At 48.4% G+C, this 21,081-nt stretch overlaps 1 protein-coding gene across 2 annotated transcripts in view; it reads left to right on the forward strand.

Annotated features, from left to right (window-relative positions):
* Positions 1–15,118, forward strand: part of DHX40 (DEAH-box helicase 40) — a 45,282-nt gene extending 30,164 nt beyond the window's left edge. For both annotated transcript variants that reach the window (XM_029612630.1, XM_029612631.1), the window contains exons 15-18: positions 5,488–5,582; positions 9,329–9,398; positions 10,468–10,696; positions 13,710–15,118. In XM_029612630.1, coding sequence (XP_029468490.1) covers positions 5,488–5,582; positions 9,329–9,398; positions 10,468–10,696; positions 13,710–13,828 — 513 coding nt within the window. In that variant the 3' untranslated portion in view covers positions 13,829–15,118. The remainder of the gene's footprint in view (positions 1–5,487; positions 5,583–9,328; positions 9,399–10,467; positions 10,697–13,709) is intronic.
* Positions 15,119–21,081: the final 5,963 nt, after the last annotated feature.

The following is a 21,081-nucleotide window of genomic DNA, read 5'->3' on the forward strand; positions in this document are numbered from 1 at the left end:
TGGGATCTGAGGTGACTAGGAGTTTTCTGCAATTCTACTTGTAGTAAGGGGTTAAGCAGTGGTACCTCATACCAAGCCGAGAGGGTCTGGTACGGGATAAAGGTGGAAGTTTGGAAAAGCCAGTCCCTTATGTAACAGAGGCTGCATGCCAGATTGTACAAATTGAGGTCTGGGCAGCCAAGACCTCCGAACCTCATGGGCTTAGCAAGGACAGCCATGGGCAACCTTGCCTTTTTCCCTTGCCAAAGAAAAGACCGTAAGGCTTTATGGAAGCCCTGTGAGTCCCGCTTGTTAAGCCATAGTGGTGCCATTTGCAAGATGTAAAACCATTTCAGCAGTAGAACCATCTTGTATAGTTGAATTCGTCCTGTTAAGCAAAGGGGTAGGGATCGCCATCTGTCCAGTGACTTTTCCGTTTATGATAATAGGGGTTGTATATTTGCGCTGCACAGATCTTTGATATTGAGTGGAGTTTTGATCCCAAGGTATTTTAACTCCGCTTGCACCCAGCGTAGTGGGAACTTGGTGGGCCAAGAGGTGCAGAGAGTGCCGGTTACATCAATGGCTTCAAATTTTTCCTTATTTATTTTGAGGCCTGCGAATTGTTCAAATTGTTTCTGGAGATTGAATACTTCTGAAAGGGAACAAGAGGGGTTTGTTAGAAAAACCAACACATCATCCGCAAATGCTGCTGCCTTTAAAAACTTGCGGGTGGCGGCCAAAACCCGAGATGTCGTGACTGATGTCTGTTCTCCGCAGGAGGGGGTTGATCGATAGTATGCATAAAAGAGGCAATAGTGGGTAACCCTGCCTCACCCCTCGCTGTATAGGGACATCATTGGAGATAGTTCTATGCATTACAATTCGTGAAGCCGGTTTGTCATAAAAAAGAAACAGGTAATTCAAGAAATCTCCCTGATTCCATACCTGGGTAGGATGGAGAAAAGATAGGACCATGCTACTCGGTCAAACGCTTTTTTGGAATCGAACCCTATGGCTAGAGCTTGAATTTTGAGTCTGACAGATCTGCATGGCTGTGATCAACTTGATAATATTAGCATTTGCTTTCCTCCCTTTGATGAAGCCCACCTGGTGTTGGGAAATGAGAGTGGGCAACAAAGCGTTCAACCGGTCTGCCAAGATTTTGGCGAGCAACTTACGGTCACAATTGAGCAGGGAAATTGGTTGGTAAGAAGCGGGCCGCAATGGGTCTTTGCCTGGTTTGGGGAGTACTGTCATATGTGCTAGGTTGAAGTGTGGTGGGAAGGAATGTTTAGAGAGGCCATCTAGATAGAATTTTGTTATGGGTGTAGCCACTTGGTACTGGAGACATTTATAAAAATCGTATGGAAAACCATCTGTCGCCGGGGACTTTCTGGGTTGAACTGTGTTAATGTCTCTAGGCCGGTATAGGAAGTCTAATTGGGAGGCCAAAATAGTAGGAAGTTCCACCCCTGCAAGAAACTCTGTTTCTTCTTCCTGTTCCGTATGTCGGTCCGCTGCGTACAGGGTTTCATAAAAAACTCTGAAGACCTCACACATCTCTTTTATCTGAGACCTCCCCCCGCAGCCCAGAAGCGGAAGTGGTGAGTAGCGGGTGCGTGCGTGGGAAGAAGAGACCATGTTAGTGCAGGCAGCGTCAGCCTGAAGAAAAGAGGCGCAGCCTGAGGAATGAGCAGCGTGGCTCGGAGAAAAATGAAGAACTTCGTCAACCCCCGCAGCCAATGGGACTCCTTGCTCCGCGAGGGCTGAAAATGAAGTAGGTTTCTGCTGCCTTTAGGGTTAGAAGTGGAGGAGGCTGCTGCTGCCGCTAGTTCGGGGGAGGGGGAGAGAGTGAGTGAATGAGCAAGCATGTGTATTTGAGATTCTGTGTGTGTGTGTGTGTGAGTGAGATAGCATGTATGTGAATGATTGAGAGCCTGCATATGTGAAAGAGAGTATGTATATGACTGAGAGCTGGTTTAGGTGAGAGAGCATATAAGTATGTGATTGAGAGCCTGTGTGAAAGTGAGAGAAAGAGAGAGACCATGTGTGTCTGTGTGTGATTGAGAGCTGGTTTAGGTGAGGGAGCACCTGAGTTTTTGTCTGCATGCTTCTAGTTATGAGTTTTGGTCTCTTTATTCATTGTTAGGTGAGGATCAGTACATGTAATTCAGGTGAGGTTTTCTGCTGGCATGTAGTTTCTGTGTAGGGCTCTATAGCAGCCTGACTTGGTCCGTTTTCCTAATAGGAGATGTATTGGTGTCTTAAGGCTTGGTATAGTATTTTCAGTGTTGCCTTTTCTTAGGTAAAGTGGTTACTGTTAAGTGCTGGAAATTGGTGCTGTTTTGGTGTGGGATGTTTACCATTTATGCAATTTCTGTTCAGGCAGAATATGTATCTTTTCCTTGTGTCATTCTTAACAATAAAAATAATACTGGACCTTTATTTTTTATTTCCGCTGTAAATTGTAATGAGCAGTGTGTCACCCATGTGAGTGTGTCACGATGGGGAAAAAGGTTGAGAACCACTGCTCTAGGTCATCTAACTTGTCCCTAAGGTCTGCGATTTGTTTCCCCTGCGCTGCCAGCTTAGTGGTGCATGCTAGCGAGTCATCTTCCAGGACGCTTATGTGTCCTTCCGCCTGATCTATACGGGGGTTTATTTCCGCAAGAGCAGCTTGAACCTTGGTAATTTGAGAGGCAATCGCAGCTAGCTTTTCATCTAGCGCTGCACAGATAATGTCTTTAATATCTGTTATGGTTACTCCCGGGTGCCATTTTTGCATCAGGGCCGCGCGATTTCTCCTTGTCTTTCTTACCTCCTTTCACAGACATAATGGGGGAAGCCCTCTGCATATAATGCTCAATGGACATATGCCTTTGTGATGTGGCCAGAGGGTGGAACGATTTCACCTCGGGTTATGGAGGATTACTGGTAATGAGCCGAGCAGACCCTCAGAGCCTGGGGAATTCCCTCCTGCCTGGCTCACCACATCACGTGACTCCCCCATCAAAGTGTTCTTTCTCATTCTGTTAAGATCCTGCTCATTCTTGAATTTTTGCAGGATAGGTTAAATAAAGGATTGGCCCTTAATTCCTTGAAGGTACAGGTTGTGGCTCTTGCCTGTTTCAGGGGCCTATTGAATGGTGATTCCTTATCTCATCTTGATATGGCCTGTTTTTTTGTTTTTGTTTTTTTTTTTAAGGAAGTGAAGCATCTTCGCCCTCCCTTGAGGTTACTGGTTCCATTATGGAGTTTTAATTTGGTGTTGAATTTTTGGCGGGCCCTACATTCTGACTACTGCGTAGCCTTTCCTTGTGGTTATTGACCTTGAAGACAGTGTTCCAGGTGGCTATCTGTTCTGTGCGTCAAAATTCCGAGCTGTAGGCCTTGTCTTTCTGGGAGCTGTTCCTTCAGGTGACTCCAGGGGCATTACAACTGCGGACTGTTCCATCCTTCTTGCCCAAAGTGGTCTCTGAATTTAATTTGAATCAGTCCATTTCCTTGCCATCCCTGGATAGAGTCAGGGACGTGGAGGAGTATCGCCTCCTGCGTTCTTTGGATGTCAAGAGACTTCTTGTGTGGTATCTGGAGGTTTCTGAACCTTTTCGAAAGATGGATAGTCTGTTTGTCCTTCATGGTGGAAGGAAGCAGGGTGAACCAGCGTCACAGGCTACTATAGCTTGCTGGATTAAGGAGGTAGTCATGGCTGGGTATGTGGATGCTGAAAAGCTGTTGCCTACTCAGGTTAGGGCTCATTCCTCTAGGGCTCAGACAGTGTCATGGGCGGAGGTTAGATTGTTGTCTCCTGTCAACATTTGCCGAGCTGCAACATGGTCCTCCTTACATACTTTTTCCAGGTTTTATCATCTGGATGTGCAGCCTTTACACATGCTGTGTTGAATGGACTGTAGGCAGCCTCCCACCTTGTTTGGGAGTAGCTTTGGTACATCCCACTGGTCCTCAGTCCATCTGTCTACACACTAGGAAATAGAGTAATTACTACTTACCAACAGGCTGATACAGTACAGTGCGCTCCAATGGAGCGCACCGTTAACCTGACCTTGGACGCGCGTTTTCCCTTACCCCTTATTCAGTAAGGGGAGGAAAACGTGCGTCCAACCCGCGGCACCTAATAGCGCCCTCAACATGCAAATGCATGTTGATGGCCCTATTAGGTATGCCCGTGGGATACAGTAAGTAAAATGTGCAGGCAAGCCGCACATTTTACTTTAAGAAATTAGCGCCTATCCAAAGGTAGGCGCTAGTTTCTGCCGGCACCGGGAAAGTGCACAGAAAAGCAGTAAAAACTGCTTTGCTGAGCACCCTCTGACTTAATATCATGGCGATATTAAGTTGGAGGTCCCGAAGAGTAAAAAAAAAAAAAAAGAAAAAAAATTTTTTTAATGGGCTGGCGGCTGTCAGGCCAAAAACCGGACGCTCAATTTTGCCGGCGTCTGGTTTCCGAGCCCGTGGCTGTCAGCGGGCTCGAGAACCGACGACGGCAAAATTGAGTGTCGGCTGTCAAACCCGCTGACAGCCGCCGCTCCGGGCTAAAAGGAGGCACTGTGGACGCGCTAGTGTCCCTAGCGCCTCCTTTTCCCCGTTTCTACTGCACCACCTAATTTGAATATTGAATCGCGCGCACTGGGAGAGCGTGCGTTCGTCCGCTCTCCCGCGGACTTTACTGAATCGGCCTGCTAGTAATTTCGTTTTCCTTAGTGTAGACAGATGGGCTCAGCTTCCTGCCTTCGGCTGCTGAATGATTGTGTCAGTGGTCCTCCTGTGGGGCTCCAGGTCCCAAGGGATTACTGGGTAGTGTTCATCCAGTCCCTAGATTGGGGCACCTAGAATCTTACGTGAGTTCAGTGTTTCTTGTTGGTTGAGTACAGTTATTGTTGACCGTTTTTAATCCAGTTTTTTTTGCTAGTCTGTCCACAGTTGCTTTTGAAGAGAATACTGGAAGGCTTGTGTCACTGCAGGAGTATATATACTGTGACGTCAGCTTACTCAGTCTCCATCTGCTGGCAGAGGAGCATAACCCACTGTCCATCTGTCTACACGCTAGGAAAACGAAATGATCAGGTAAGTAGTAATGTTTCCAATATCTCTCTCTCTCTCTCTAATCTGTCTCTCTAGATAGTGATAGAATTCAGACTTTCCCCTTTTTCCCCCACCTCTTTGATTTTTTTGAAGGATTTTATATTCCTGTTGTGAGATTTCTTTTCTGCTCCTGGTTTTCTGACTCCCATCCCCAATGCGTTCTACCTTTTGTGAACCTTGTTGTTAAAAGCCCCAAAGCACAATCAGGATTGGAATTGAGCTGGACTGTCTTTCTCTGGCAGTGGACTAGCATATGATGCTCTTGTCCTGAATTGAATAAAAAAAAATAAAATTCTGTTCATAAAAACAAAATGCGAGAGAGGAAAGAACAAGCCCTGTCATCTGAGGGGAAACTGAAGCAGTTCTGTACATGTGATGTGGATATCTCTGGGTTTTATGCAGCTTAAAGACTTTCCACGGGAGAGATTTGATGGCTCCAGAAATGAGATTCTCCGTCGGTGTTTGTGTGCTGGGTACTTCACTAATGTAGCCAGAAGGTAAGGGAACAGGATTTAAAAGATTATAAAGGGAGGATTTCATGCTCAAAGTTTAAGGCAGTGATAGTGCTTTCTCAGCTGCAGTGTCTGCTTTAGATGCAGCGCAGTGCAGTGTCTACCTTGCAGTGGTGTCAAAGTGCTGACAACCCCCACTTGAATGCTTCTGTTCAAGGAGAGAGAGCTCAAAATGTGGTCCAGCCCTGGCCGGAGAGCCAGGATCCTGGATTTCCAGGCACAAGAGTTTGTGCTACTCTTTTTGCATGCAAAATTTGATGCCAAAAGCTAGAGGGGCAGGGACATTGTATTCATTTATTAATCCACTTACTCCCCTGGGGGCCTTAGGGATAGAGAAGCTGCTTTACAGATTTCATGGTAGCCCAGCCAGGACCCATGCTAAGCTTCGTTAATGTTTTTGGAGCGCAGAGCAATAGCAATATCCTCTTTAAAACAAACAAACCACCCAAAACACCACCTTCTGGAAGGCGATTTATTTCTACTCCTGGATATATATATATATATATATATATATATATATATATATATATATATATATATATATGACAGAAAGGTACATTTAAAAAAAAAAACCCCAAACCCTCTTAAACAATGATTACGTTTCTGCCTGAAATGTGATTCCCTTTGACCAAAGAGCTTAAGTTTCAAATAAGTAAAAAAAAAAAAATACATGCATATTTGAAAATAGACTCCTCTGCCTTGAAGTTAATGGAAGCTCTTGAGTCAAAGTCAAATGAAAATATTAGCTTTAGTTCTGGTGTGGTGGTTTATTTCTTTTTCTCAATAGATTGACTTAAGCTCTTTGGCCAAAGGGAATCATATTTCAGGCAGAAACGTAATCATTGTTTAAGAGGGTTTCTGGGGGTTTTTTTTAGATGTACCTTTCGGTTCTATGCTGCTGCTGCCCCTATAGCTTTCCTATAACTGCAGGTAGAAATGTTTGCCCAGCACTTATTTTCCTGCCCTGGTTCTAGTCTGTGATAAGGGGTGGAGTCTGGCTCTGAACAGATTACAGGAAATGACTGCATGCAGGGTGTAGGCTGGGGCGTGCCAGCTCTTGTCAGTCCGAGTGCTGCTGGCCTCAGATAGAAGGGTGATATCTGCAATTCCCATTTCCAGCACAGTGGAAGAATTAGGAAACAGCCTGCAAGAGACAGACAGCATTCCCCTTTCTCCCAGGAGCCACGTCAGATGATTCATCTGACTTTATTCACCTGGTTGGACAGTAGCATTCTCGGTCCAGATTGACAACTTTTGCTGGTTTGCATTTAAACATAGACTCTTATCCCTACGCTCTTGTGCCATTGTAAAGCAGTGTCAATGGAAGTATTGCCTTCAAGCTGGACCAATAAGCTGGAATCCTCTCTTTGTAGATAACATAGTAACATAGTAATGACAGTAGAAAAGGACCAGATGGCCCATCCAGCCTGCCCTGCACACCGTGCAGGATACCCCCATCTTTCTCTCAAATGGGCCGATATAGTAAGGACGCGGAAGAAAGAGTGCGGTAGTGCCGGGCGCACCCTCGTTTGCTGCACACACAGTCCGGATCACATACCGCTCGATACAGTATTTAAATGGCATGCAAATGCAAGCCGCGTCCAAAGCGCGTCCATGAAGCGCAATCCATTTTACTGTATACAGCGCTATACAGCGCCTATACAGTATCCTGGGTGCGCTGGTACCTGTCATTTCAAATGACATTTGAAATGACAGGTACTAGGAAGTGGATACAGGAGAAGGGCTGGTGCAGTTTGTTTTGTTGTCCTGTGCAAATGATTGCTTCACTGCCTGACCCCCTCACCCCCCCGGGACAAGACCTTTAGAAGAGCCAGGATTGGGCTCATTCCTCTAGGGCTCAGACAGTGTCATGGGCGGAGGTTAGATTGTTGTCTCCTGTCAACATTTGCCGAGCTGCAACATGGTCCTCCTTACATACTTTTTCCAGGTTTTATCATCTGGATGTGCAGCCTTTACACATGCTGTGTTGAATGGACTGTAGGCAGCCTCCCACCTTGTTTGGGAGTAGCTTTGGTACTCCCAAACAAGGTGGGAGTAGCTTTGGTACTCCCAAACAAGGTGGGAGTACTTTGGTACTCCCAAACAAGCCCCCACTCACCTGCCCTGGCCGCGTCCATGGGTGCCGGTCTCCCGTGCGGGCGCGCTGGCAACTCCGGAGCTGCCCCAGTCCTCTCTCCCCTCCTCCCGAGCGGCTTCAGCAACCCGGGGCAGATCGGGCGCTCCCCGTGCGAGGTGCAGCTTCCAGCAGCCCCCGCTGGCGAAGGTGCATGAACGCCTGCCTGTACGTGCATGAGCGCACACTGTGACCTCTGATGTCCAGCCGGGCGCTCAGGTCACGGCGTGCGCTCATGCACCTTCGCTGGCGAGGGCTGCTGGAAGCCGCCTCGCATGGGGAGCACCCGATCCGCCCCGGGCTGCTGAAGCCGCTCTCGCCGCCGGCTGCCCCTGGGAGGAGGGGAGAGAGGACTGGGGCTGCTCCGGAGCTGCCAGCGCGCCCACACGGGAGACCCGGCACCCATGGACGTGACCAGGGCAGGTGAGCGGGGGCTGGGGGAAAGTTTGCCCGATCCTGGCTCCTCTAAAGGTCTTGTCCCAGGGGGTGAGGGGGTCAGGCAGTGAAGCAATGCATGCGCTCAAGCACCTTCACCGGCGGGGGCTGCTGGAAGCCGCCTCACATGGGGAGGGCCCGATCCGCCCCGAGCTGCTGAAGCCTCACAGGAAAGTTTGCCCGTGAAATTTCGTCTCTGCTGGGGCTTGCCTGACGCTCCACACTAATGCAGGGGAAAGGGTAGGCGGTAAATTAGCAGGTTAAACACGCGGCAAAACTGCAGGTTAAAAAGGCGATAATCGGGGCACACGTTACTGTATGGGAGGGAATAGCTAATCGGATCGTTTACATCTCATATACATGCCGCGGGCGGAAAGGGTTACCCGTTGATTTCAAGAAGCGGTAAGGATGGGTTAAAAGGGATAGTGAATCGCGGGTTGGACTTGCGCGGCCAAATTGTGGGTACAAAGCGGGTTAGAAGCAGGGTAACCGCGGCCGCGCTTTACTGTATCGGCCTGAAAGGTAGTAACTGCTTCTCCATGCCATTACCCCCAAGCATGATAAGGGTAGTAATATTTACAATCCATCAAAATCAAGCAACTGTCAAACCCATAAATTACTGCTAGCAACACTTTTACAGGGTGAGGAGCGTTTTGATAATTCAGACAGTGCTGTTTGACATTCTTTGCTTTGCGATGTGGTAGATTGAGCTGTACACTGGGGTCTGTTTATCAAGGCGGCACTTTGTCATACCCATGTTTTGCAAATCACCACTTTCTACTGTAGAATACAAACCTTGCCTGATTCCATCTCAGAAGTGGTTGCTGTTGTAGTTGTCATTTGTGACATACTTTGAGATGTAGGATACAAGTCCAGTTTATTATTGCAGTCATTCTAAGAGTGGGAGATCCATCAGATAGCTCCTGTGAAAATATTTTAGGAAGAATTTGAATGCTAAAGAGAATTTCCTGCTAATGATCTGGTGATACCCTGATACCTGGTATTAACTGAGATGATGTGCATTATTGTCATTGGATAATGTTTATGCTGATCTTAAAAAAAAAAAAAAAAAAAAAAAAAAAAAGGGTATCACAACCTGCAGAGAATCCGGTTTAGCAATTTCCAGAGACTTGAATGTAAGGAGCATTTTGTGTGTTTGCAGATCAGCAGGAAGAACATTTTACACAATGGATGGACATGGAAGTATAGTCCAAATTCATCCTTCATCAGCTGTAAGTTATCTAATTTTAAAATGCATTGTTGCTCTTCTGCAAAATGAGCATCATTTCTTCTGTATTGTTTTATTTAATGACTCCGCTTTAAATCTAAGATATCCAGGTGATTTTTATGTACGAATGCTACAGTGCAAAGGAAATCCCCTTGCTATTTATTTATTCATTGGTACATTATGCATAATGTACATTCAGGTACATTATGCATTGCTAAGGTGCTCTGTAAGTGGACTAGTAAGGATGTTTTAGTCAAAGAGCAGTTAATCCCTGTTATGCTACAACCTAAAAATCCAAAAGTAAATTGGCAAAGGGATTGGTGAGCACAGCATGATGATATAGTCCAATTTCACAGGAGACGTGCTGATCCATGCACCTTAGTTCTTTGCCATATTTGGGGTTGGTAGGCATTTTTTTTAAGTATTACAGCATTGGCTGTTGCACAGTGAATTTTTTTCCCTACATTTCTCTGGAGTACCATAGAGAGAGAGATCTCAATAATCTAATCAGTTAGCTGGAAAAGCTGGATCTGTACAAATGTGGTGGTTTTCAGATAGTTTTCGGAAACACAGGAAGGTAAAGTGACTCGTCCATGGTCATACAGTATGATAACGGTGTAAATCTTTAACTCCTGACTCAGGGTGTCTGAATCAAAGTCCAGTGCTCTAACTACTAGATCACCCCTCTTCCCAGTGAGGTAGTCATTAGCTAGTTAGAAAAAGGAGGCAATAATTAACGGCTTTACCTTGGGTACAACAGTGGAAAAGGGCTTTTTGATTACTGCCCACTCTTATGTGAGTAACTGTATGCATAGTTTTTTCACGTGCTGCAGAGGTGTTCCTGGGAGGGGAAGGCAATGGAACTGTGTGCGTGGTTTGGGCCAAATAATTACCTGCAGGGAAAGCAGGCGGAAAAATCTGTGCATCAATTTTCCTGAGGGAATAATCCAAGCAAAACTACCGGTACCGTAGAGTTTGCACCAACGCGACCACTTTTTTGATTATTTGCCCCTGATCTCTCTGGATGTCTGCTCTTATTTGACCCTCATGTAACTTCCTTCCTTCCTTTTAAGCTCCATAATCAGGAAGCACAGCTGGAATGGATCATTTTCCACGATGTTGTGGTTACATCAAAAATTTATGTGAGGACCTTGTGTCCTATTCGCTACGAGTGGGTTAAGGATTTACTACCCAAATTGCATGAAGTTGATGCCTATGAACTGAGCAGCGTAGCCCGACAGGAAGTGACAGATGAAGAAATATCAAAGTGGAGAAGGAAAGAGACTATCAAACTGCAGAAAGGTGAGAAGAGTAGGCAGCATTTACCTGAAGCGAGGAATGGGGCGGCTAATTGTGTTTGCACTACATGAACTTCCAGGCTTTATTAATTGCACTAGCGCACCAATAACAATAAAGACTCATGTAGAGAAAACACGACCAGTGTCTTGCCTTGCCTCAGACTTGTGGGAATATCTGTGATTATTTGTTTCCTCCATTCCTCCCCAAAAAGAAAGGCATTTCAACTTGAGCTGGAAAAGTGGTCTCCAGACCCTCAGCCTTCCTCTTCATGGTCTTGAGCCTGACGATTCCGGATTAGTCTTACTTTTAACATGACCATTTTACACAGACTCGGAGGTGAATTTTAAAAGCGTTGCTTGTGCTAAAAGGCCTATTTATGCATATTTTAAAAGCCGCTAATTATGTGCGTATATGTGCATGTTTGAGCAAAAAAAAAAAAAGGTGAAAAGGGGCAAGACCAACAGTTATGTGTGTAAATCTGTATTTTAAAACAAAGGGCTGCAGTGTGCGGTGGGCTTTTAGCCGTGTATATTTACTGCTGCTTTTGAGGAGGAGCAAGTCTGCAGAAATTGTTTTTCAGGCCTAACACAACAGGGTCAATTGGGGGAGTGAAGGCTGAAGAACCAGAGGGCCTGGATGACTTCAAGATAGACTGGGCAAACTGATGGACTACTTGGTAAAACTAGAAATGTCCTTCGTGCGAGCATTTTTAAAATCCATTGATATATATGCATGAAAGTCGACAAAGTCCTAAGCAAGATACGCAAAGTATGTTTGCGTGAGTAATGGCTTAAAATTAGGAGCATGCTTAGGTGCGATAGACGGCTTTTTAAATCATATGCACACAACTGCATGCATGGCTTAAAATTCCAGCGTATGTCCGCGTGCTTGCCCATGTGCATGCTTGTTTTAAAGTTACTGTCTCAGTCTTCAAGGTTTGGACAAGTCCATTAACAGATATAAGCCAAGCAGATATCAGGAAGAAGGTGATAGGGAATGTATCTCTTCATTTGGATCTGCTGGGTACTTCCAAATTGACCACTGTCGGAGAAAGGATGCTGGGGCTGACCCACCATTGGGCTGACCCAGCAGCACTTTTTCTGATCATGTTCCCGCTGACATTTTAGTGATGCTGTTTATCTAAAGTGTGTTTGTTTTCAGGTTTGCAATATTTGTGCTTGTGATTAAGGACTATGACTGTTCTTTAAAGTATGTAATCTGAATGTAAATGTATTCGAAGATAAAAGTCAGCAATAATAAAGATTGTTTTCATTCACTTACTTGATGCTCAGTCAGGAGGATTTATACCTCTGATAACCTCAAGGTAGCCAGTCGGTGTGACAAAGTAGTGGTGTAGGTACACTTGGGTGCACAAAGGGCCAGAGGTACTAGGCATTTTTCCCCATAGACACAAAATGGGAAAAACCCTTTAGTGCATCCTCCCCGAAGGGGGGTATCACTAGAAGAAAGAGGGAAGTAACATTTCAAGTTTCCGATGAGATTCCACCTTGAGCACTGTGTTCTGTTCTAGACATTGACAAGATGGAGGCAGTTTAACAGAGAATTGCCAGTCTGTAAGCCATAATAACTGAAGGAGCTAAAGATGTTCCCTTGAGAAGGAAGAAGGAAAGGGGAGCTATGATATCATCATTCAACTGTCTAGAAGGCTTCAGTAAAGTAGCAGAAAAGAAAATTAGGTCCTTTCCTTTTGCTAATTTTCGTTCCTGTAGTACCAAGGATCAGTCCAGACTCCTGAGTGTCCGACCAGCTGTTCGTTCTCCAACTGGGGACTGAACTCGAGGTATCAAACAATAACTCATCTTGATTGAGAACCAGAACAAACACACAGACTACACAGCCTCTCCCGGCATAAACCCAATACTGGGTGGGACTCTGGACTGATCCTTGGTACTACAGGAACGAAAATTAGCAAAAGGTAAGGACCTAATTTTCTTTTCCCTGTACGTACCAGGATCAGTCCAGACTCCTGGGATGTACCAGAGCTTACCTTACTTGGGGTGGGAGCCGGAGAGGCCTGCTCTAAGCACTCCTTCTCCAAACCCCGTCGACCCTGGCGCTTTAACATCCAAACGATAGTGCTGGGCAAACATGTGGACCGATTTCCAGGTTGCCGCCCTACAGATCTCCTCTGTAGGTATATGATGACATTCCGCCCAGGAAGTGGCCTGGGCGCGAGTAGAGTGGACTCGCAGCCCCGCGGGCAACGACCTACCCTGCAAAAGGTACGCCGACCGAATGGCTTCTTTCAACCAACGAGCAATCGTAGTCTTGGAAGCTGCCTCACCCCGCCTCGGACCACCATAGAGAACGAACAGGTGGTCGGACACTCAGGAGTCTGGACTGATCCTGGTACGTACAGGGAAAGAGGAATTTTTCTATAAAATGAAAAGCTCAACAATATGAAACTGAAGAGAGGGAAGCTGACAAGGAATGCAGTAAACACCTGGCACAAACTTCCAGCAGGGATTACAAGAGCTGAAAGCAGGCATGGGATTGACCCACACAGGCCTTGGTGGTGGAGGGAGGGAGAAGACCACAGACCTGTGGCAGACTGGGTGGACCAAGTGACGTTTCTGCCGCTGTCTTTTATGTTTCAGTAAGAAAATAGTATTCTGCATATAGAACCAGCATAAAAATGTGGTAAATGGTTGGTGGAAAAACTTAACATGGGACGTTTGTGCCATTTAGAAAGCAATGTGCAGGTGTCTGAACTGCTCACCGTACACATTCACAAAGTACTTGCCAGGTTCTTATGGCCTGGATTGGCCACTGTTGGAAACAGGATGCTGGGCTTGATGGACCCTTGGTCTGACCCAGTATGGCATTTTCTTATGTTCTTATCCCTTGTATGCACCAATTCCCTTTATCCCATCCCAGTATGTAAATTAGTTTTATGCAATCCAGAGACTAACATTTCAGAATAGAAAGCTTATCTCTATTGCAATATTTGTCTTTACAAAGGTTTTTATTTTTATGTATGTATTCATTTTTACAGAGGAAGCAGTGGAAGAGTCTGTAAAGAAACTGGAAAAGAGAAATGATGACAAATCGATATCTGATGCGCGGGCGCGCTATTTACAGAGAAAACAACAGAAGTCAAAGCCCTTAACGTAATGCTTCCAAGGAGGAACTGGGATAACCAAGAGAATTCTGGTCCAGTTTAGGAAGCGGGAACAGTAATTTGGGCAGCTGCTATATGCAGGCAAGGAGAAGAGCTGGGGTTAAGATCACAAAGGGCTGAGGGACTGTGCAAGAGGCTGCTTGCACGCAGAAAGCATTCCTTGAGAAAAGCTCTTTCAGGAAGGGGGATGCATAGCTTTTATGGCCCAGTTTGACGTTTTCCCTGGTCCTGTTCTGCTGGGTTGACTTGGATCGAACACTTGCGTTTTCTCCCGTGTTGTGCCCTTTGTTTACAAATGAACTACAGTGCTGTGTATATTTGAAGACACTGGAGAAATAAAGTGGTAGTTTCTGAAAATGGAAGTTGGGGGAGGGAGATCAGTGAGAAACCTTTGAAATTCGGTGTGTAAAGATCATTTGGAACTGGCTGTGCGTGCATGTATTGAAAAGAAGCTTTTGCAAAGTATTAAACTATTTTTTTTTTTTTTTATTTTTTTTTTTTAGTATTTCTGTATTTGTATTCTTGTAAAGCAAGGTATAAAGTTCTGTAAAACTGAAAGGTTGTGAAATACAAGGAGTTCTTTAGTACAAGTGTTGCACCTGGAAAGGCAGCCGGAGAGTAGCCTTTCTGTACCACCCTGTCCAGAGAGAGCCACAGCATCTAACATAAATGCTTTTCTGAATTTTCAGACACAGTAATAAGTTAGGTGGCAAACCTTTTGGTTTTTCTTGTACTGAGAAAGTGGAATGTGGTAACTGAAGACTGTCGTGCCTTTGGCAGGATGTCTGAGACCAATTGCTTGAACAGTGCTTTTCTTACCACGGAGGCTTTCCCGTATTCTGCTGAATGGGTCTTAACTGGAAAAGGGCATGTCCTCTACTGGGGAAAAGTGTCTTGCGGAAGGAATTTCCTGGTTTGTAAAATCATGGGTGATATTTTTACTGAAGCAATCTAGTGATGGGGAACAAAGTACATGGTGCTGCCTTTATGAAATCATTGAGCAATTCAAGAAAATTTGTATAAAATGATTGTTGATCCAATGTACGCAGGGCAAAGGGTTTATCTGTGTATATCTGACAAGTACTATTTTTAGCTTCCTTGCATGCAAAGAAGGCTTGAGTGAGACCTAACCCAAAGAATGCAATTGCCCCAATATACTTCCAAACACTTTATACAGAGACAGTCATTTAAATGATTAGTTTTAAATATTGATCTATCTTGAAGTTAGATGACTAACTTGTGATTTACAAATATCAAATACAATGAATGAGTCTTCTTGTTTACACATTATTCTGAATCTTCATTTATTAACCAACAATATTCCACATAAAAACACATTCACACCATAAAATCAACCCTAAATGCAAAAAAGTCCATATACAATATGAATCAATAAAAGAAAATTATTACTTACCTGCTAATTTTCGTTCCTGTAGTACCATGGATCAGTCCAGACAGTGGGTTATGTCCCCAATCCAGCAGATGGAGTCAGCACAAGCTTTGAGGGGGCGTATCCATATATACTACTACCCCCTCTGCAGGAGTTCAGTATCGAGTATATCAAAGCCAGAGTAGAAACCCCCGAAGGATCAAGTTTGTGGAAACAGATAATGAAAACAATTGTAACCGCAACAAGTAACTGCAAACATCCTACCAACTTGTAGGGAGCTGTGGAAAACAGCGAAAAGAAACGACTGTGAAGACACAGAACACTGCGAGCAAGAAGTAGCGCAGAGCTGAGCAGGATCAAGAACCCAAACGCGGTGGGCGTCTGGACTGATCCATGGTACTACAGGAACGAAAATTAGCAGGTAAGTAATAATTTTCTTTTCCCTGTACGTACCTGGATCAGTCCAGACAGTGGGATGTACCCAAGCTTCCCTAAATCGGGTGGGGTCCTGCGAGGCCTGCTCGCCAAAGTGTCCAGAGACCGAAGAGGCGAGGTGCAGACGATAGTGCCTCGAGAACGTGTGTAACGATTTCCAGGTGGCTGCCCTACAAATTTCCTGCGAGGATACCGAGCGAACCTCCGCCCAGGAAGCCGCCTGAGAATGTGTAGAATGCGCTACGATTCCGGGTGGGGGAGTCCGACCCGCCCCAATGTAGGAAGCAGCAATGCCGGCCTTCAGCCATCTGGCAATGGTAGTCTTCGAGGCCTGAGACCCCTTCTTAGGACCGGCCCAGAGTACGAAGAGATGGTCAGAGGTCCGGAACTCATTTGTAGCCTCCAGATAGAGGCGCAGAGTGCGCTTGACATTCAAGAGACGGAGAGACTTCGGCTCTGAGGAAGAGAAGGACGGCAACTCCACCGTCTGGTTCACATGGAATGCAGAAACCACCTTCGGAAGGAAGGAGGGAACGGTGCGAAGCGAAACTCCAGAGTCGGAGAAACGGAGATAGGGCTCTCTACACGACAGAGCCTGCAGCTCCGAGATGCGTCGAGCGGAACAGATGGCCACAAGAAATACAGTCTTGAGAGTGAGATCCTTTATCGTTGCGCTGCACAGCGGCTCGAACAGTGGTCCCGACAGGGAGCGAAGCACAAGGTTAAGACTCCAGGAGGGACAAGGGTCCCGTAACCGAGGACGCATATGCTTGACACCCTTGAGAAAACGAGCAATGTCAGGATACTGTAGAAGAGAGCCCCCATCGCTCAACAGTGAACCAAGGGCGGCCACCTAAACCCGTAGTGAATTATAGGCGAGCCCTTTTTCCACCCCCGCCTGTAGAAACTGAAGGATTTGAGGTACAGAAGCCTTAGCGGGTCTCGTGGCCTGGCTGGTACATCACAGCTCGAACACATTCCAGACTCGAACATAGGCCGCCGACGTCGATGTCTTTCATGCCCGCAATAGCGTGGATACTACCGCCTCCGGGTAGCCCCGACGCCGGAGGCGGCGCCTCTCAAAAGCCAGGCCGCAAGACAGAAGAGTTCTGCCTGCTCGAAAAATACTGGGCCCTGATGTAGAAGCTGGGGGAGGTGCCCCAGCCTAATTGGCCCGTCGATCACCAGCTGTAGCAGGTCCGCAAACCAGGGTCGCCTGGGCCATTCTGGGGCGACGAAAACCACGGTCCCCTGATGGCTTTCTATTCTGCAGAGCATCCTGCCCACCAGGGGCCATGGTGGAAAAGCGTAGAGCAGAAGATGTGGCGGCCACGGGAGGACCAGGGCATCCACTCCCTCTGCGCCGTGCTCTCTCCGGCGACTGAAGAAGCGTGGAACCTTGACGTTGAGAGCGGACGCCATCAGATCCAAGTGGGGGTCCCCCACCGATGGACGAGAAGTTGCATCGCTTTGTCGGAGAGAGACCACTCTCCGGGGTCCAGCAGTTGACGACTGAGGAAGTCCGCCTGGACGTTGTCCACACCAGCGATGTGCGAGGCCGCTAGCCGGACGAGATGACGCTCTGCCCATTGCATCAGCAGCGCCGCCTCGAGCGCGACCTGCGGGCGCCTCCTTGTCAGTTGATGTAGGCCACGGTGGTAGCGTTGTCCGATAGGATTCTGACTTCCCGGTTCCGAAGAAGCGGGAGGAAATGTCGCAGAGCTAGCCGGACCACTCTGGTTTCCAGACGGTTGATTGACCACTTTGCCTCCACCGTGGACCACGTCCCCTGCGTGGCGCTTCGATCGCAGACTGCACCCCAGCCTGCTAGACTGGCATCTGTGGTCACCACCACCCAATTTGGCAGATTGAGGGACACGCCACGGGCCAGGTTCGGCGGATCCAACCACCAGCCCAGACTGTCCCTGGCATTCTGCGGGAGCGGGAGTATCATCTGGTAGTCCTGCGATACTGGTTTCCAACGGGAGAGGAGCGCCCACTGTAAGGTCCTGAGGTGCGCGAAAGCCCAAGGTACAAGGTCGATGGTGGACCCTATCACTCCCAGGAGTTGCAGGTAGTCCCAGGAGGTGGGCTCTGGTGACGCAGAGAACCGTCGTGTGTGATCCCGCAAGGATTGAGCTTTGTCCTGGCGCAGAAAAACTTTGCCCAGTAGGGTGTCGAAGGTCGCCCCCAAAAAAAACCCAAGCGTTGCGAGGGCATGAGGGAGCTCTTGGAGAAGTTCACTACCCATCCCAGGGAATGTAGAAACCGTACTACTCGAGTCACCGCTGAGCGTCCATGATCGAATGACTTCGCCCGGAGGAGTCAATCGTCCAGATAAGGATGAACCAGGATGCCCTCCTTCCGGAGAGCCGCCGCCACGACTACCATGATCTTGGTGAAGGTGCGCGGCGCCGTCGCCAATCCGAACGGGAGAGCCGTGAACTGAAAATGCTGGTCCAGAATTTTGAAACGAAGGAAACGGTGGTGGTCCGGGCGGATGGGAATGTGCAGGTAGGCCTCCGTTAAGTCCAGGGAGGCGAGGAACTCCCCCCGATGCACCGCCGCAATCACTGACTGGAGCGTTTCCATGCGGAACCGAACGACTGTAGGGATTTGTTGACTTCCTTGAGGTCTAGGATAGGCCGGAAGGAACCGTCCTTCTTTGGTACGACGAAATAGATGGAATAGTGGCCCAAGCCCACCTCTCCGAAGGGCACGGGCGCAATAGCGCCTATCTCCCGGAGTCTGTCCAGAGTTAGCTGCACCGCTCCTCTCTTGAGGTCCGAGCCACAGGGGGAAAAGATGAACCTTCCCTGCGGGGGGGCGGACAAATTCCAATGCGTAGCCGTGTTTTATGGTATCCAGGACCCACTGGTCCGAGGTGATCCGTGCCCACTCCGCGTAGAAATACGTTAGTCGGTCCAGGGGAGTGGGCGAGACTTTGTATAGGGGTTCCCGGTTCCGGGAGTAGTGCGTGTGGGCCGACGCCCGCGAAAGGAGCGCGACCAGGGCTGAGACCTGGGGGCGGATGACCGGGAGCCCGCCTGTCTGTATCCCCTGTAGCGCCGTTGCGCTCTGGCTCTGGTCCGAGAAGAAGAAAATGCTCTGGATGGTCGAAACCTATCCTCCGGCAGCCGATGAACAGCGTTCTCCCCCAGGGACTTGATGATCTGGTCCAAATCCTCCCCGAAGAGGAACTTGCCCCTGAAGGGAAGAGAGCCCAGACTCGACTTAGAGGACGTATCAGCCGCCCAATTGCGTAGCCACAGTAGTCGTCGTGCTGCCACTACCGAAACCATGGATCTTGCGAGGACCCGAAAAAGGTCGTACGAGGCGTCCGCCCCATACGCCACTGCGGCTTCTAGCCGATCTGCCTGGGCAGCCTCATCGGACGGCAGGTTCTGAGACGTGAGGAGTTGTTGCACCCAAAGGAGACTAGCCCGCTGGGCAAGCGAACTGCACATCACCGCCCGCATACCCAGAGCGGAGACCTCGAAAACCCGCTTAAGGAAAACTTCCAACTTACGATCCTGTGTGTCCCGCAACGCCGCACCTCCCGGCACTGGGATAGTCGTCCTCTTCGTGACCGCCGACACTGCGGAGTCCACCTTTGGGACCTTGATGAGGTCCAGAAAATCTTCGGGGAGCGGGTACAGCTTTTCCATAGCCCGGCTGCTCTTCAGGGAGGCCTCCGGGGTGTCCCATTCCCTGGTGAGAAGTTGTAAAAACGAGTCATGAATGGGAAAAGCCCGAGCCCTCGGCCGGAGTGCCGCCAGGACAGGATCTCCCTTCCTTGAAGAAGTGACGACAGCGGGAGCTACTGGGGCAGGCGGGTCTGGTGGCGGGTCCAAATCTAATTCTTGGATGATCTGCGGGATGAGGTCGTCCAGCTCTTCCCTCTGGAAGAGGCGTAGGGTACGCGGATCATCCCCCTCCTGCGTGCCGTCCCCTTGTCCCCTGTCCAGGAGGTCAAGTCCATGTCCTGCTGGGTCTGACACCGCCCCCACTGCCGCGGGCGTGGATCGGACCCTGGTAGGAAGGCGGGAGGCCCCCACTCCCGGAGGGTCGGGGGGGGGCCGGCGTCGAGGGCGACATCCGAGGGATCTTAGGAGGGGGGGGGGGTCCCACAGGTGCTTCCAGCCCCTGCAGATAAGCGGTATGCATGAGCAGGATAAACTCCGGAGAGAACCCCGGCCTGCTCGGGTGCGCTTCGGGGGCGGCGTGGTTCCTGCTCCCTGGCTCTGGGTGCTTGGTTCCTGCACCAAAATCGGGGGAACACCCCCGCTGGTAGAGTCCTCCAGGGATCCGTTCTCCCTCGTGGCCTGCGCCTCAGGGCGCTCAGAATGTAAAATGGCCGCCGTTCCCGCCAAAAATGGCGGAGTGGCCGGCCCGCGCCGCCCGGGCAAAAAAGAGAAATCAGTCAGGGACTGTGAGGTACCTTCCCCCCTGGGAAGGCATCGTGCACAGATGCCCTCCCGGGAAATCCGAGACCCCGGGTCTCCACAGGCCGCACAGCGGGATGGCCGCGGCATCAGGATCGCTGTAGGAGAAAAGAAAAAGCCACGGGGGGGGGCCACGCGCACAAAAGCGCCGCTGCGGGGGGGGCCCGGTCGGCCCGCACTGCCCGCTGTCCGAAAATAGAGGAGGGTGCCGCGGGGGGGCCTTCCCGGCCACACGACCCGCCCCAGACATCTTTCCCTAAATGGCTCAGCAGCCCATGAGGAGCTGTAAAATGGCCGCGGGTGAGGGAGTAAAGAGCGAAGAGGCCGGCTCCACCAGCTTTCGCGGGCACCGGGGGCTGAGCTGTGAAGGAAAAAAAAAAACTACAAAGGAAAAACAAACTTACCCCTGGCTGCAACGAGAAATAAACAGCAAGGCCGCAGAGAAGAGACAAGGAAGATAAGCCACTCCCCAGAAGTTGAAAGAACTCTGCCTTATTATTTTTTTAAACTTAATACAAACTTGATACAAACTTGATCCACAGAAAAAGCCAACAACAAGCCATAATCAAGCAAGAAAGTGAAGAAAAAGGAAAAGGAGGGGAAGCCTGATTCCCCTACTCGCATCTGCTGGAGTCAGAAGATACTGAACTCCTGCAGAGGGGGTAGTAGTATATATGGATACGCCCCCTCAAAGCTTGTGCTGACTCCATCTGCTGGATTGGGGACATAACCCACTGTCTGGACTGATCCAGGTACGTACAGGGAATGGTTAATACATGTCTATTCTCTACAAATCATATACATAAGTACATCTGCATTCTTTTACAAGTAACATGCATAAAAATGTGTATTATATGTATGTTCTTTACATATTCTTTCAAACAATAACTTTATATGGTTACTAATGATAATTATTAATATAGCCCATCTGTTTATCTAATAACCTTTCTCATCCTAACAAAATCTCTTCCAGGAC

Source organism: Rhinatrema bivittatum, chromosome 8, assembly GCF_901001135.1.
Source record: "Rhinatrema bivittatum chromosome 8, aRhiBiv1.1, whole genome shotgun sequence".
Taxonomy (NCBI): Eukaryota; Metazoa; Chordata; class Amphibia; order Gymnophiona; family Rhinatrematidae; genus Rhinatrema; species Rhinatrema bivittatum.